This window comes from Paroedura picta, chromosome 9, assembly GCF_049243985.1.
Source record: "Paroedura picta isolate Pp20150507F chromosome 9, Ppicta_v3.0, whole genome shotgun sequence".
In the NCBI taxonomy this organism is placed as follows: Eukaryota; Metazoa; Chordata; class Lepidosauria; order Squamata; family Gekkonidae; genus Paroedura; species Paroedura picta.
This window is the reverse complement of record NC_135377.1, coordinates 46,040,393-46,058,973: the sequence shown is the minus strand read 5'-3', so window position 1 is coordinate 46,058,973 and position 18,581 is coordinate 46,040,393. Positions and strand designations below refer to the sequence as shown.

The window sequence follows — 18,581 nt, the reverse complement described above, 5'->3', positions numbered from 1 at the left end:
CTATTAAAAAAAGTACAATTGTAATCCAGTTCTGTTTTACCTTTACATGGTGCAATTAATTCTTCCTTTTTATCCAAGTGGTCTTTATGGCACTTAACATGGCACCGTCGACATTCTACTGCAGGGGGTGGCTTAAATACATGCCAAAGGGGTTTGGCACAGGCCTCACAGTTGGCTGGAAAGTGGTAGAGTGTAGGGATAAATTCATGACCTTTATGATTAAGAAAATTTGTCTTCTCTGTTGGCTGCACTGGTTCTACTTCTAATTCTTTTCTGCACTCTCCCTCATTGGCATACAGAATCTAAGAAAAACAAGAAAGTATATAGCAGTTGTATAGTTTTTTAAAAAACAAACTGGACAAATTATTTAACAAAAGCCCATTTTAAAGTAGGTATATGAAAGTTACTGGTAGTGTTACCTGGAATATTTTGGGAATTTCTTCTGTTTCTGCTCTGTATACATCTCCCTGTGTTACTGGTCGAACATGAAATAATTTACTGAAATGAAATAAACATTGAATCATTTTAGTAACCACTATTATTAAAAATAAGTTGCTGTGGTACAGTTGTAAATTAAATTTCAATTAAATTTCAAATTAATTTCCTCACTTTAATATCTCTTAACACAAGGTAATTCCAACAGAAATATTTTACAAAGCTGTTTTGTGTGCCTTGAATATACTGGTGCTATACGAGCAATGTACTGAGCAATGTGGTTGATTGAATTCACATTCTTAAACTCCAGTATTTACACCAGAAAGATGTAACTGAATCAGAGGTATAATACACTTGTACACTTGTGTTTATTTATATGTATTTTCCTGCATGAAAAAGTATGAATACATGAGTATAAGAATGTTATTTGAAGTATGGAGACACAGTGCCTTTAAAGTAAAATGCTGGTAAGAACAACTGAGCATCTATCCAGATTTTTAAAAATTATATACAAAGGCCATGTCATGTTACAGGGCTAATCAGGTGCTGGCCGCACCCTGATTGGCCCTATTCCATCTCAGACAGCCAGGACGCTCTCCACCCACAGGGCTGTTTCACAAATATTAAGAGGAACAATGGATAAGGAGGGGTCATGCTTTGGTGATGAAATTCTGGTCCAATAGTAACTGCTGTTTTAAAACATAAGTGGCAAAAGTGTACAAACAAAATGTTTAGCTACATAGGAATTAGAACCAACTGTATTTTCTGACACAGTTAAAAATTCAATTGTACATGGTCTGATTCATATTTTCAAATTAATTCTTTTCATACATTTTATTTTATTATGTGATTTATAAACTGCCCCCCAAGGGTTACCAGCTCAGAGAGGTTTCCAAGATTTCATCATTTACAACATGCTGATGATTAATCTCAAACCAAAATTAAAAGAACGTACTCTATATCTAATACCATGGATGGATTAGATTGTTCTTTGTCCTGTTCATCGTTATAGAACAAAATCTTTCTGCTGCTTATCACAACATACTGAAAAAAAGAAAGGAAAAACTATTAGGAATACTATAAAGACATACATTCTTTAGTCATTTCTACCCAACTCTCATTCCTTTCTTCACACAGAAACTTCATAAAATAATTAAGCCAAAATCAATTAAATAAATGTGCCCCACACAGTTTAACTCTGTGATTATCATTAAAGGCCATGGAGGTCAACAGGGAGATCTAGGAATCTTTAGGGGCAATCAAGTTATTAAATTACATTTCTAGGGACAAATATAGAACATTCAGAACTTTAGGAAGTCCCTTCTCTTCACCTGCAATGAGACTGGCCAGCACTCTGAAAATAAAATCTCAGATCTAGCTTATTCCCTCAAACCATTAAACACTGTCACATTAAAATAAGGAACCAGGTGACAGCCATCATGACAAAGGGTTGAACTGAATATATGCCTGAGATATGTATATTACATGTATGTATCACAGCTATATCATATATTCTAACAGCAAAATGTGGCCTTATCTGTGGATGCTAGAATCCACCATTTAGGGCCACATTGACAGAAGATAATTTTTTGAGCCAAGTTGAGGAGAAATCTGGATTATTTTAAAAGGAGGGTGGATTTAAATCCCACCCCCCAAAAAAGACAGGCATATAGCTGGGCTGTTGAGGTGGTGAAAGCTAGGGTGAGGTAGTCTATGCATGTATAAAACTAGAGCTGGAGAGGAGCCACCACAGTTAGACTGCGATTGAACAGGCTGGGGCAGGGGGACCACAGAGGTGGTGGGGCTTCAGTAGGCTACAGCAAGTGGTAAAACAGGGCTGGGCAGATTGGAAGCCATGGCTGTTGAGGTAGAGGGACTGAAGGAAGCCACCACTGCCATTGTGAAGGTGAGGCTGGGCAGGATGGGATAAGGTGCTGTTGCCATTAAAACACCAAGGTTATCTTTGGGCTGGGGGAACTACCACTGTCACTGCTAAGTGGTAAGGCTGGTGTTGGGGAGTTCAGATGGAACTTCCCCATTGATTTTCATGGTCTCCATTTATGCTATATAAAGTAGCCTTGTCAGAAAGCCTGTTAAATCATCAAGATTTTTTAAACTTATGGCTTAAAGCTGCCTGATGATAATATTACAAACTTGGTACTATCAGTAGGTTAAATCACTATAATGGATCCAATTACAATATATTTTTGCATCTGCCTTTTATAACAATATGGAAATATTTGGAAAGCTGTCCTAAAAAGCTAAATTTGTTATGCTTTACATTAGTCACAAATGTATAGAGGGAAATACTGCTTGAATCCACAACTATCTTTTGGCCAGAGAAAATGTCTTCTCCAATAAAAGATACCTCATGCCTCATGCTACAGAACTGCACTAGAAAAGTAAAACTGAGAGTATCAATATGTTTTGCCTGCTTGTTGTCTTGTACAAGTCAACATATGCAAATTGATAAACATATGCAAATTGATAATTCAGTATTGACATGCATAAAAAGAAAACAGAATTATTAATACCTGTTTCTTCCATCCATGACGTTTTATATTTCCTTTGTTTGGTATGGAAAGCCAGCCCTCCATTCTTGATTCTATTTTTTTAAGTACAAATTTTAAAAGTACAATTTTAATAACAGAAACATATTTCAGAAAAATTAAATATGTTCATGCAGCTACTAGCAGGTCCCAGAATGGTAAAGCAGGCGTATAAGGCACAGCTAAACAAAACCAGATTGAAGCATTTATTCATGCTTGCTCACAAGTTCACTTACTATAGCAATGCAGCTCTTACAGGATGTGCATCAAAATAATTGTTTTACTGCTAACATTCAATACAGTTTAAAGGGAAATAGTACTAATAAATATAATTTTAACACTGGGGTAGGAAGCAGATGAAATAAACAGCATAAAGACAACAACTGAAAGTCACAGTTTACATGAAAGGAAGAAAGCAGGACAGCAAACAAAAGTACCCACATATCCCATTACTCACAGAAGATAAGAATAGAAGATAAATAAATAAGGAATGCAGGAAGAATCAGCTAGGTATAAAAAGTAAGAGAGAGAAGCAGTTTATTCAGATTACAAATGTTTCCTACATAATTACTAAAATGGCAGAAGTTATTTGAACGCTGATGAAAAATATTTCTGACACCAAATTTTATTATGTTTATTATTGTTGAATCTGAACGAATTAAAAAAATTAACAAACCGTGCCCCTTACATCCCAAGTTCTGAATCAGAAGAAAAGGATTTGTAATTACATTATAGTTTACACTCTCATCTCAAAATTAATCAACAGCATCAGGAACAATTTTGTGTGTCTTAAATATCTTTGGGATTTTGTACAATGGCCTTGGTATGGATAATGAACAAGGAGGCAGGTTTAAGAATTGGCATATTAAATCTGCAATGCAGCATAAAGCAAACTGTGAAGATAACCTGTTATAGGAAGGGAAAGGACAGAGTTTAAGGGATGGCAGCTGTTTTTAAAAAAAATAGTTTTCTGTTACATTGCATAATGAAGTTATAATTTATGAGGTTGGACCCCGATATTTCTGCTGATGGAAAGCTGATGAATGATCATTTCAACTGATGGAAAGCAATGGGGGGAAATATTTGTTATTTTCCCTCTCCAGCAGCAGATTCCCAAATCCAGGGGATTTTCTGTCTAATAGGAACTGCAATATATGAGGCATTGGGAATAATTAATGATCTGCCAATGGCCATTCTTCTCTCTGCAAATATCTTTCATGGGATCCAAGCCATTGTTTTTCTTCTTTTACATAATTTTGGAACAAAGTTTTAACCTTGGCTAATTTAGCTAAGACTAAGGGATTATTAGATTAGATCTTTTGTCATCTCACTGTTGAACGTAAGTAGTATAATCACATGCATATTATCAAAACATCGATTATGCTTCTTGAAATATATAAGGGTTACCTGCATATAATTTGGAATTCATCAAACAAGAGACTATTAGTAGTAGGTAGGAGAATCATAGAAGTTGGAGGGGACCTCCAGGGTCATCTAGTCCAACTCCCTGCAGAATGCAGGAAATTTAATACTACTGTACCCACCCTCAGTGACACCAATTCCATGGCCAGATGATGCCCCCCCCCCCAATAAAAAGACAAAAACCAGAATCCCTAGCCAGTCTGGTCTGGAATTAATTCACCTCCCAATCCCAAAGTGGTGATTGGCACTTACCTGAGCATGTAAGAAAGGGCCACAAGAGTCAACCAATAACACAGTCCTTTCTGCCCACCCACTCACAATCTGCCTAAGTTCACACAATCAGCATGCCTGTCTGTCATTTTTTACCCCAACTACAGTAATATATTAACATTACAATTAGAATAACGTCAAAAATAAAATGTTATTTTAAATAAATTAATTTAATTGACCAAAGACAGAGAATTGCTTGTTAAGTGTCCAGCCATATAAAGAACATGATACTTAAGTTACTAAGAATGCAAGGGTAATTCAGCTTGAATTTCTAATTATTTCAAGGTAGAGCTCAGGAAAAAAATTGATCCTTGCCAGAGATCTTATATAGCAGACACTAATAATTAGTTATTACGTTAGTTATATGAGAAAACATTGTTAAATTTAGAAGCCTATAACAATCTATAGTAATAAAAATTAAAAGAACAATGATGACAACAGCAAAGTTAAAGCTCTTCCACATGTTGTATATAAGGAGAATGCAAACTTTGTTCTAGAAGAATGATCTTAAGCAGTCATCATGGAATTCCACATCCTGATTAAGGGATATAAATCATACACTGCATAATACTCTAACCACAGTTGTCAGAAAATAAATTAATAATAAATGTCAAATAATAATTTTTAAAATGATTTGCTGTTTTTAAAAAGGCAACACCTTACATAAATATAAATTGAAGCATATAGAGGGGAGGATGGAACATGCCTCTTACCCAGAACATTACCATCAGTTTCATCTGCTTGCAAGCTGGCCACACTAGTAGACTCCATGCCTTGTTGTAGGTCTGAAATTTTGCTACGCAGTTGTTCTATATCACTCTCCTTACTGTCCAGCTGCATTTGAAGTTCATTCCTATATGTTGACTCTTCTACAAGTTGCTGTATTCAACAGAAAATAATACCATAAGAACCATTAAGTAATAATTAAGTACCATTAAGTAATAATTTGGTAATAATAAATGGGGCACTAAAATTAAAACCATGAAACAAAGCAATAATTACTTGCAGCAGCAAATGGGTATTCTGTTCAGTCTAACTTCCTGCCTACACTGCTCATCTTCAGCAATCTCTTTCTCATTACTTATTTACAAACACAAGGACCCCTGAAAGAAAATTCTAGCTTTTTAAGAAACAAGAATTACCCATTAGTGTCTATGAACTGTGTAATATAGACCACCATATTATAGCTGCTATTGTAACAGGCCTACAAATATGATTTAGCAATATAACATAATTTAATCAAGAAGTCTTTACCGCTTGCGTTTCATTAAGCTCCTTTTGGTATTTTATCACCATTTGATTAAATTTCTCCTTTTCTTGGTTAAGTTCCAATTGTAACTTTCGGTTTTCTTTCTCTTTCTTCTTGAAATCCTGCATGTTTACTTTCTTTCTATCAAGTTTAAAATCTTTGCGATTCATAATCTCTGCTAGTTTGTTGACAGCCTGTTATAAGAAAGATAAACAAAAGCATATATATGTTAAAAGAGAACTCTATAGAGTTTAACTTTTCACAGTCTAGATAAGGATATAATCTATTACCTGGGTGAATAGTGCTTTTTCCTCCTGTTGGTAGCAGAGCAGAAAATAAATGCCTGTATTTTAGTTTTTTTTGTGTTTTACACTGTACCTTCACTGAAAATTACTTTATTATTAAAATATTTTAGACTGATGATTTTGTATTCTGTTCTCCTTCCATGCAATGTATGCATCCTCCCTCTCCTTCCCCACTTTTGGTTGTAAGGAAGGTACAGCTGAGAAACAGTGACGGCCCCAAGGTCACCAAGAGAATGTCATGGCCAAGCACGGATTTGCATTCAATATTCTTCCAGATTTAGCCCATTTCAGTAATTGTAGCAGTACACTGTCAGTCATAATTCCATAAAATATGAGCATTTAAAAAACTATATGGATCACAATAGAAACAATACATTGCTACTGAAATAATCCTAGTATGAATAGGATTTTGAATAAAAATAGGAGCATAATAAGATCTCTACTGGATCAGACCAGTGGTGCATCTACTCCAGCATCCTGTACCACATAACAGCCAACCAGTCCCTCTGGAGGACCAACAATAGGGCACAGAGACTGAGGCCTTCCTCTGGTGTTGCCTCCTGGCATGGGCGTTCAGAGGTTTTTTGCCTCTGAATGTGGAGGCTTCCTTTGTCCCCATGGTTAAGTAGCCACTATCATCCTTGAATCTATCTCACCCTTTTAAAAAGCTGTCTATGCCTGCAGTCATTGCTACATTCTCTGGCAGCGAATTCTACAGTTTAATCAATCACTGCGTGGAAGAAGTATTTCCTTTTGTCCATCCTCCATCTACTTTGTCCATCCTCCATCTACAACCTATCAGTTTCATGGGATGACCTTGTGCTCTTAGTATCTTGGGAAAGATGGAGAAAGTTCTCTTTGTCAATTCTATCAACACCATGCATAAATTTATAAGCCTCCACCCCTAAGCCATACAGAAGGGCAGTATAAAAATCTAATCTAATAAATAAATAAAAGTACTGTATTTGCTGGTGTATAAGACTACTTTTCCCCGCTGAAAAACATGCCTCCAAGTGGGGGGGGTTGTCCTATACGCCGGGTGCACATAGCTGCCCATAGTGGCCTCCCGATGCCCGTCCACCTCATTCTACATACCATCCAATATCGCGCAGTATCCAGTGCGCCTGTGGCGGGTCATCAGCGTGGCTGCGAGCATCAGCAGCGAGACAGGGGTGCCAGCCTTTTTGGCGTGAACGGCCCATTCTGCTCGGCGGAAAGCAGCGGCACTCCGGCCCGCCCCTTGTCTATGCAGAGCTCGCACATGTGCACTTGCGCACTAGTGCTGGTCACAGGGAGATGCAGGGACGGGATGGAGGCGCTGCAGTCGCGCTGCGGCCATACAATGGTGACAATGACAAGTACTGTAATGTAATGTAACAAACTCTATATTTTGAGTGGAAATGTTGGGTGGTCTTATTATACGCCCAGTTGTCTTATACACTGGCAAATACGGTAATCTCTTTTCTAAACTGAAAAGTTCCAGGGACTTTAGCCTTTTCTCATCCAATCCCTTAATCATCTTGGATGCTTTCTTCTGTACTTTTTCCAGCTCTGCAATATCCTTTTTGAGATAAAATGACTAGGGGTGTGGATTCAGCTAATCCAAGCTGAAAAAATACCCCCCAAATAACTTATCCCTTTTTTTCAAATAGTAATTTGGCCATTTTTTATTTTGTTTTTGTTTTTCTAGCTATTGAGATGACTACCAGATCCTGTGAGTTAAAAGGCATTTAAAGGCATTGCCATCCCTCTGAATGCATTCTGGATGAATCATTAAATTACAGATGGCATTTAAAGGGGCCGATATCCTTCTACATGCCTAGGATTCAGTTCAGTCCAAGCCACAACTTTCTCACCTTTAATAGATCTCTACAATGTATTCTAAATGAAGCCACCATATATCTGTACAGGGCATTATACTGCCATTTTATTTTTTGTCTCTTAATTATCCTCACATAGGCTTTGCCTTTTTCATTGCTGCGGTACACTGGGCTGACACTATCATTGAGCTATTTAACACAATCCCAAGATCTTTTATCCTCTCAGTTTCAGCAAGTCCAGTTCCCATTAGCCTATAACTGGTTGGAATTCTTTGTTCCAAAGTGCATCATTTTACAGATTGCTACATACAAAGGAGGCATGGTCCACTAAATAACTTCAGTATAGTAAGAATATGAAAAAATACCTGAGTTTTAAGGGTCCTTTCAGTGTTCAGGTTCTTTTCATACTGCATTTTAATGATGTTGACTTCCTCCTCTTTCTTTAGTTTATAATCTGTAAAAATATTAAGCAGTTTATGACATCAAATCAATTGCATCTTGGGTAATTTCTCCTTTCTTCTACCCTCAGGGAACTAAACTAATCTGATTACACTATTACATTGCAATCTTGAGAGACAAATGTTCCCATCTCCAATTGTTCCCCTCCCTTCAACTGCTTTCAACATTTCAATGCCAATAAATATTGTCAGTCTTTAGCAGACCAAGGTTTTTTTGTTTTTTGGGGAGGGAGGGGGATCTTACCTTTTTTTAAAAAAAACCCAACAAAATAGACTTTTCCATATACCTAGGAAGTTTGCTGAATGGACAGAAAAACTTATCTTTGTGCATATGCTGAACCATCAACTCTGAATTAGAGGGAACAAACTGCAATCCCACAACGCGTTATGGGGGATTTGGAAATACTAACCCACCTCCAAAACCACTCCTTCAGCATTATTTAAGTTGGGGTTCCCAACCTTCTTAAGCCTGACCACTTCTGGAATTCTGACACAGTAGGAGATAGAGCCAGTCACAAAATGGTTGCCATAGCTCACCTTCTGTCATAAGAGGAAACTCCTTGTGGTATGGTGGCAGCTGCTGCCAAAGCAAGGCCCAATCTAAACCCACCCACTTCATAAATACACCTGAAATGTTTCATTATTCCCACAGGCACCATGTTGTAGACCCCTTCTCTAAGCTCTCTCTGGCTGATTTCTCTTCCACCAGCCCTTTTATTCTTTTAAGTAATACTCAGATGTTCTTAACATTCTGCTCTTTCAGGAAACTGGAGTTTCTTCCAAGGCTTCTCAATGTAGAAGCCTGAATCATATTCTGTGAACAAGGGGTGGATGGAAGAGGAGTGAACAACCAGGTTCTTGTTCACCAGCTTGTTGTGACAACTGAATGCCATTATCACAGCAAACTATATCTATGACTAATTCTTAATTACTTTGCTTGTTTTTAATTCACAAGTTCAAGCAGAACCAACAAAATCTTTAAAATGTCCCCAGGACTCAATCCTTTCATCAAACTCTGCTAACAAAGCAATTCCTAAAAATATTCCATACGTATCTCAAACAAAATGGCTGCTTTGAGGATCTTACCTGGGTGGAAAGACAGAATGGAAATGTTTTAAATAAATAAATAAGCAAATGCAGTTAAAATGTGTTAAGGCAAAATATTACAAAGGCTTCACTGTATTAGTTGAAATATTGAATAAATCTATCAAAACTGAAAACACCACATACCTTCTTCTACTTTCTTAATCTTTTCTTTGAGTTCAACATTTTCTTTGGTCAGAAATGCAACTTCTTTAGTTAGTGCATTGTTTGTTTCTTCAAGCTAAACAAAAAAAATAGGGCAAAGTATTTGTGTTAGATTCTGAAATATGAATTCTGAAGCTTATTAAGCTGGCTAGTTATTTCTCCGTGGCAGGCCTGCGATTCTGCAGTACTCGTGTGTGACTATACAGAAACCACGAAGATAAACTGCTGTTCAAGTGGTCATCTGTGCTTTCATATTGATGGACTCTATGTCTGTGCACAGCCGTAACTTGGAAACTTTCTCCCAAAAGAGGACAACTCTACCTTCATGGAACTGCAGAAATGGAATGTTGGACCACAAGGACAACTAGCCCCTCATTTACTGATGAAACAGAAGCCAAAAATGAAGTCTTGTCTCTGACCTGTAAATTCCAAATGATGCAAAATGCAGCTGTGAGAGTCCTCACTAGGTCATCTTGGAGGGCCCATGTCTAGCCTATGCTGAGACAGCTGCATTGGTTACCGGTTGGTTTCCTGATCAGGTTCATGATTCTGAACTTAATCTTTAAGGCTATATGCAGCCTGGGTCCCGCCTGAGGGACCACATATCTTCTTATGCATCCCCCCCCCCCACAGGGCTCTTCGCTCTGCAGGTATGAATCTGCCGATGGTCCTGAGCCCCTGGGAAGTTCACCTGGCCTCAACCAGGGCCAGGGCCTTTTTGGACCTAGCCCAAACCTGGTAGAATGAGCTCCCAGAAGAGTTGAGGGTTCTGACAGAGCTTTCTGGGTACTGCAGGGCCTGTAAGACGGAAATCTTCTACCAGGTGTTTGGTCAAGGCTGGGGTAGTAAGATTGGGTCTCTCCCTCTGTAGCCTCTGCAGACTTTGTAGTCTATGGCTCCCTAAGCTAAACATCACCTGAGAACATCTACCAGGCTAATGGCAAATGCTAGTGGAAGGGTTGAGAGTGGGTATGGGGCGATCTTAAGATTGTTGATTGGTGCCACCATTTTGGATGTGCTGTGGGTTTTATCAGGTCTTATGCTTTTAGGTCTATGTTTTTGTGTAAACCCCCATGAGCTGGCTGGGCCAAGAGTGGCAGTCTATAAATACAATCATAAATAAAATAAATAAATAAATCTAATATCCTCCACAGGGAGAGGCCTAGAGGTAATTTGATGGTGGCAAGTCTGAACCTCTTCAGGGTCATGAGAATCAGAGATAGGTACTGAGGAATCCTGCCCAGAACATGAAGTACAAATGGCAGACAGCACTGGTGGCAGACCAACTAAATTAGCAGGCATTGGAAGGAGTAGGAAGCAATGATAAATTGATAGGGGACGGCATGGGAGGGGGCCTATCCCATTACCAGAGTCTGAACTACCAGAAGTAGAAATGTAGGTGACAAGGTTTCAAAAGGAAATTGTCTGAAGAGGCTTCACCACTAGAACCATGAGTACCTGAATAAGCAAAGACAGATGGAGTATCATCAATCCACACTGCCTCAAATAACATGATGGGTACTAACCATACAAACTGTAATATGGCCTATCAGTTTCCGGTAGTAATTATGGTAAAACTTAGACAAGACCTATTGTAACTCTATGGGAATGCAGCTAGATCAAGACCAACAACCCCAGAATATGGAATAGTATCAGCAGCCAGACATCTTGAGAGATGACTTGCACAGGAGTCCCTGCCCAGAAATTTGCATCAATGAGATTGAGAACAAGAGTCAGGAGAACAGGATCTGAATTCTCGCTCAGTATTGAGATGATGGTGAAAACCAACACCAGAGAGAATAAGGCAACAGAACAAAAATGTGTGGTGGCCTGAGTGTGGAGTTCTCAATATGTCCTAACACAGCCCTTCTTGACTTTTTAGCATTAAGAAGCCCCTTCAAGAGATCCCAGAAGTGGCAGACTGTGCAGAATATGGTTTGGAAGCATAGCTGTGTACACACCCACCTGGGGTCCCTCCCCTTCCCACCCCCCTTCAGGTCCATCATTGTCCATTCGGGGGGGGGGGGGAGGTGAGCATAACCAAATTTTAAAAAATTATCGTATTTGCCGGCGTATAAGACAACCCCCCCCCAACATTTCCACTCAAAATATAGAGTTTGTTACATTACATTACAGTACTATGGGCCACAATGGGCAGCTATGTCTATCCCAACTGAAGTGCACCCGGCATATAGGACGACCTCCCCCCCCCCACTTGGAGGCATGTTTTTCAGGGGGGGAAAGTAGTCTTATATGCCAGCAAATACTGTAATTAATTCCCACCCATTCAGGAAACCCTGTTCTAAAATCACTGCAATTGGTACTGGTGAGGATTGATGCACTGGTGATAAACCAGACAAAACCTCTATGTCTGATTTGGGTATTGGTATAGCAGTAAAAGCAGCAAAATGGTGGAAAGTACTGGAACCAAGGCTCTTAGAACAGAAGTAGGAGATGACAACTGGGTTGTCCATCTATGATGTTTCAACTTCTTCATCTTGTTTGGGAATTCTAACTGATCCTTCCTGAGGCACCTTACAAGAGACTCTCAGGCCCGCATCAAGGAGGGTCCTGAGACATATGAAACTGGCACAGTCTTCAACAATAGCAGCAATATTCCCCATTTCTTCAGAAGCCATGAGATCATTTCCCAAACGATAGCGGTCGCTGGCAGGGGCTCATGGGAATTGTAGTCCATGGACAGCTGGAGGGCCGCAGTTTGACTACCCCTGTTTTAAACAAATTTCTGGCAGTGGATATGGAGTACTCACTTTATATTGTTCTCCAAGACAAAGGAGACGATGGCTGTGGCTGTCTAACAAAGGCAGCTTTCCCCACACACCATGTGTACTATAACTGCCTAATGGTCATAGCTGAGGACAAGCTATAAAAACTTAAAAACAAAGTACCTATAGCTATACATGTGAACTATAGCTAGGTACATACTCTCATAGAAGTTTAAATTGATGCCACCGCTTCCTTAAGGTACAATTTCTCTTTCATAAATATGCAATGTCCAAAGGGAGTCTCAGGGATGAGGTTTTCTGTGCCTAAGCTCTGTGCAGGCATAAAGCCTGTAAGTAATCTAGCAATCTGCCCTAAGTGAGGGAGTTTGGGAACTATTCAATCTAAACATCACTTACATATCTGGAATAATGCTATGGAATACTACTAAATTATTATGTAAAATATAAAGTTGACAAGCACCACATTCACTTTTCAAAGCATCACTTTGTTATCACAGGAACTTACCCGGCTTACAATATTGTCTCTATCAGTAATTTCTTGTCTGTTTCGTGATGCTGCTTTCTTGCTCTCCTGAGTAAGTTCAAAATATTGTTCTTCAGCGAGAGCGCGAGCCAATTGCTCAGACTCAGCTTTTGTTTCAGCCAGATCCAACTGGGCAGCAAGTGTTTCTCTACAACAAACAGTTAATACTTTTTTCATACCATAAGACTTTCAGTGATTTAAAAACTAAATATAATCCTATTGCATATTTTTAATTAACCAATTTACAAAGAATAACTTTTCTGATATAGGAAACATACTACTAAACTTGAAGAAAAGAGCCTGAACTTATAAATGGGAATAAGAAAGTTTTGGGGAAGCTGGATCTCTTGTCCTCAGATCCAGGCCTGGAGGTAGTGCTGTTCATGGCAACACTATGGCTTTCACAAATTGTTGCCGATCACACTCATCAAGTGGCCAACACCCAGGACTTGATCTTTGGTGCAAGGTTGGATGTAGAACTCAAGGCGATGAATTCCGTCCCATGATCAGATCACTATGCTCTGAAGGCCCATCTCAGGATTTTCTGAATGCTCTCTGCAGGACCCAATGCCTCTTGGCACCTCATTAAGTGAACTGGTCATGGACTGGCATAGCCAGATACTGACCGCCATTGATGAGATTGCTCCCCAGTCCCCTCTCCACCCTCACCTCAAGTGAGCCCCCTGGTACACCAAAGAGCTGTGCAACAGGAAAAGGGAGCCGAGACAACTAGAGCGAGTATGGAGGAAGTCTCATGATGAAGCAGCAAGAATATCATACAGGATGCTTATGAGATCCTATGAGATGGCGGTGAACATTGCTAAATGAGAGTTTTATGCGAGGGAAGGAGGGGAAGAGAGAGAGAGAGATCACATTCGTTAAGTTTACTTACTTTTCATTTTGTAATTCCTGTATTTTTTTCTGTGTTTCTTTATTCCTTTCCTCAATTTCTTCTTTAAGTTCTTTAACCTGAGTTTTGTACAGTGTCTGCAAATGAAAGAGTGGGGAAAATCTATCATACTGAACTTAAAACATAGATTTTGTGTTGGATCCATCCAGATTTGCTTTACTTATCAAAAAGGCTATGCTGGAGGTTGTGGGACAGAGAAACTGGGCAAGACTGAGCAAAAAGATAGCATGACCCAGAATATTATTTGTTAGCAGACATAAGTTGACAAACACACTAAGAATTATCATAGAACATTAAATTTATACTTAAAAATCAAAAGACCAGTCTTCGCCTTATTTTTACCTAGTCCAGGGAGAAGAAAAATATAGGAATTCATAATAACAATTACATGAATAATCATATGATTATGGCCAGCATTGTCAGTCTGGCCATCCAGGTAATAATTAGCAGCAAAGGGTGGGGGAGCATTCAGATTAGAATGAAAACTGTGTTTCTGTGTCCGTTGCCTGAGAATAAAAAAGGTCCTTATCCAGGATAAAACTAACTTGATCTGCCTTGTCTCAGATTCTCAAAGATTATGGCAGAAGAAATTACAATTACATCAACAGCAACCAAGCAGAAAAAGAAGACAAGGAAGCAATCTGCAAAAATGACATTGAGGTAAATGCCTTGGCCACTAAAATAGCCAATATAATGCAATATAATGCATTACCCATCACTCAGTACCTAGAAAAGCAGGAGCCTCCAGATGCAGCTGAACTCTTCAACTGCACCTGGACAACTTACTAAAGAAGTAGGAAAAGTCTTCTCATAGACAAGAGAGGTATTATATTCAGAAACAAGCTGTCGAGGTTAAGCCTGGAACATATTCCGGTACTAGAAGGTGTCTGAGAGAAATAGGAGCAGCCTCTTCCTGCTCATTACCATTGCTTTTAAAAAGTATGTGGTATTTGCTAGAATAAAAAAGGATCAGCACTTTTGGCTTGGTAGTTGCTTCATTTACCACTCATCTAGCAGCTCCTTGCCTTTGCTGTAGGGATTTGCCTTGTGGGACAGCCATTGCTAGGTAAGGTGTTATTGCTCATAATTAATTAAGCCAAGAAGCCAGCAAACACAGTGTGATCTGTAGTGCAGTGAGTTAAGCAGGCAATCATGATTCAAGAAGTGCCAGGTTCTGATTCAATAAATGTGTTGTTAGGGACCTGACACTGCTAACTGAAAACAGCTTATCTGTAAGGAAAAGATTCAGCAGTCATACTATTCATTTTATGGAGCTAACTGAAAATCCTATTTCTTAAGAGGAGAGCTATTTTAGCAGCTCAGTGGACAGAAACTATTTGTATGACAACTTGGATCTGTCATTAGAAAGGAGAATGGGTTCATTCTCTGCATATAGGGAATCCTAGATTGATTTCTCTAATCCCTGTTCAATTAGAGCAGGGGTAGCCAAAACTGCGGCCCTCCAGATTTCCATGGACTACAATTCCCATGAGCCCCTGCCAGAGAATGATTCGCTGGCAGGGGCTCATGGGAATTGTAGTCCATGGACATCTGGAGGGCTGCAGTTCGGCTACCCCTGAACTATAGCTTAGATTTTAGGAGGAACACATGCTTCGCAACACAGAAGATCCAAAACTAGCCCCTTCACTTTCCAGTGAAGGAATGTGATTGGCAGAGATCAGTGGAAGCTTCAACTTGGTACTATCAGTGTTCCCAGTTATCTCAATACAATGCCTCTTCCCAAAAAATGATCAGTTCTCTAACAAGCATGGCAGGTAGACTTTGACCAAAATAGTTCTTTTCATCTAAGCAAATTCAGCCACATGCACAAAACATAACACCAGTAATTTAATATATTAATAAATATGGAACTTTTTAACTACCCAAAATAGTCACGGCTTATAAATACTCTTATGTATATGAGTAAATATATGAGTAAATCCAAAACTGGGAATAATTGTGTGCTGCCAAATAGAATAAATTCAAATATCAAACGCATTTTGACACAAAGACTTTATCAGTGGTTTATGACCATAATTAGCACAATAATATCTAATTCATGCCAGAAAAGACAAGACAAATCAAAAGAACCAGGAAGATTCAATTTAACTCAATTTAATTCAATTATATACTCCCTAGATAAAATCATTCTTCAAATACTTCCATATCTTGGTTTCTCTGGTCCAAATAACAATATGTATGGATGTCTTGCTGTGCTAATATCAAATTTCCAGATAGTGTCCACATAACTGAATTTATTCACTTATATATTGCCATCATACTACTTTTTTTCTGTTTCTTTGTACTCTCAATCATGTTCTTTGTACTCTCAATCATTTTGGTTGGATATTTTCCCTTTTTGGTGGTGGCATGAATAAGCAAGCCAGGAAAATTGTTATCATCTAGATCTAAGAGATCCAGACAGCATAGCCACTCCCATTCCAGGAGATCTAAACAATGAGTGGGAGCAGAAAAACAGAAAAACAGGAATGCTCAAGAAAATAAACCAGATCATGCAAGTACAATGATGATTCAGTCAGTATACAATTATCAGGCAATGATTTCTCAGCAGAAAAAGGATCTTCAGTAACATATTACAGAAAGCAAAGCAATGACACATTTCCCAGCCACAAGACATTGCGTGTCCAATGCAACTGAGGTTGGATCCATGTTGGCCTTACACACTGACAAAACTGCATGGATCCATTTGTTTTAGAAGGTATGGGTATTATTTTGAGGGTTATCATAAATATGTCTTCACTCTGCTGTGAGCCTAGGTGAACAAGATGAAAAGGAAGAGTCCTGGGATAACAGAGAACTGGATTTCTGGACACTATTTATACAGGGACAGAGTCCTCTGTCTCTGAATTAACAGCATGTTCCCAGACATCATAAAGAACTACAGTATTTACTGAAATACAAAAATAAATCAATATTCTTAGGATTATCCAATATTTGCATAAGATCGTAATTTTAAAAATGGTTTGTGTTATGTAAAAGCAGCTTACAGAAAAATACTGTTCAGCTTCTAGTTGATCTTGCAGTTCACGCATCTGACCTTCATTCCCTCTATACTGCCTGTGAGAGAAAGAAATAAAATGAGTAAAAGCATTTATTTAAAACAAAATGAAATTTCATCACACACAACCCTCCTCTTCACAGTAAACTTTTGAATATCCAAGCTAGGAGGCTACAACACAGAAAGGCCCTGGCCTCTCTGCCCTTTTAGTGAGCTCTCTAGTGCAACTGGTTGGCCAGGATGAGAAACAGGGTACAGAGTAAATGGGAACCCGAACTGTCCCTACACTCTTCCCCCATCTCTGATAGTCACTTCAGACACAGTCTTCAAATGCCCTAAGTTTAAATAAGCTTTTAATAGAGTGTTAACACATTTAACTGTTAATCTTCATAAATCAAGCTGAACAGGTGTAAAACTACACTTACATGTGCTTGTTGACTGTAGTTTGTTTTTAAAAACCTCCTAGCAACAATAAACAAGCAGATAATTTCTGGAGGGGGAATAGCTATTAAATAGCTGCTTCTACTTCCACCTTTTTCCTTGTAAAAATCAACACCCTCCAGGGACTTCCAGCCCATGCCAAGACAGATATGTGGGTACCTAAATTTTCCATAGGAGTTATAAACAGCTGAGGAATGCTGATTTTTGCCAGGCAAATGGCTGAAGTGAATGCATTAGATAGTTCCTTCCCCCTTGTGGCAGCCTGGCAGTTCAAAGCTCCTGTGCTGCACACAACACAATGCGTAGCCCTGCTTTGACATTCTATCTTAAAATGCTTTCTAAGAAAATTGAAGGATAATGGAAAACTCAAACTGAAAGCTATTTCATTCCCATATATAAACAACCTGAAAGCAAGTGAAGTGGTTCTTGCCTCCTGTAACAAATCTTCAGGCAAATACTACTTTTGTAGTACTAAAGAGGTGACATGTTCTCCTGAACCAGTCCCCCAGTAAATCAGAGTGCATAAGAATGAGGTTTCAGAGTGATCAAATACACAATACTGAACAAAAATTTAATATACTGAAATAAAGATTGGGGGAAAAACTACCAACTAGTCTTTGTAGATGGTGTATTAAGCAATACAAGTAAATTCCTTCATTACTTACTTAGCCAGCTGAGCCAATTCAAATTCGGCTAATCTCTTTGCTTCTAACAATGTGTTTATCTCTTGTTTTAGCTGCTTCTCAGAACCTTTCAAGTTGTCTGCTTCTATAGCATGCATCTTCAGTTCATTTTGTGTCATTACTCTCTTATTGATTTCATTTTCAAGCTGAAGTGAAAGATTTTTAACCTAGCAGTATTTTAGGGGGGAAAACAGTTTTTTAGACTTCAAAATAGCAATAATAATTAATACACAATACCACTATTTCCATATTAGGCTATGCGACAGCATACTTTCCAGAAAACAGTGGCCTGAATCCAAGGAGTTATTTATACTTAGAAGAGTGTTGACTTTGAGTAGTGGGAAATGTTTATGTCTATCCTTAAGTTTTGAACATCTTTTCCATTTCAAAAGCCATTTACCAGCTAATAAAGGTCTTCCTGTTGTTATTGTTCTTTAAAAAATCCATACCTCCCAACTCCTTCTCAGTATCCAATGCTAGTTCTGTTTTTATGTAGAGCAGA

The 18,581-nt window shown here is 38.6% G+C and overlaps 1 protein-coding gene across 3 annotated transcripts in view; it reads right to left on the bottom strand.

The window, feature by feature from the left end:
• Positions 1-18,581, bottom strand: part of ROCK1 (Rho associated coiled-coil containing protein kinase 1) — a 91,555-nt gene that overhangs the window by 19,830 nt on the left and 53,144 nt on the right. For all 3 annotated transcript variants that reach the window (XM_077352638.1, XM_077352637.1, XM_077352639.1), the window contains exons 20-31: positions 18,062-18,246; positions 16,945-17,014; positions 13,919-14,013; positions 13,009-13,174; positions 9,739-9,832; positions 8,416-8,504; positions 5,931-6,119; positions 5,390-5,555; positions 2,970-3,040; positions 1,391-1,479; positions 420-498; positions 41-302 (exon numbers count right to left, since the gene is read on the bottom strand). In XM_077352638.1, coding sequence (XP_077208753.1) covers positions 41-302; positions 420-498; positions 1,391-1,479; positions 2,970-3,040; positions 5,390-5,555; positions 5,931-6,119; positions 8,416-8,504; positions 9,739-9,832; positions 13,009-13,174; positions 13,919-14,013; positions 16,945-17,014; positions 18,062-18,246 — 1,555 coding nt within the window. The remainder of the gene's footprint in view (positions 1-40; positions 303-419; positions 499-1,390; positions 1,480-2,969; positions 3,041-5,389; positions 5,556-5,930; positions 6,120-8,415; positions 8,505-9,738; positions 9,833-13,008; positions 13,175-13,918; positions 14,014-16,944; positions 17,015-18,061; positions 18,247-18,581) is intronic.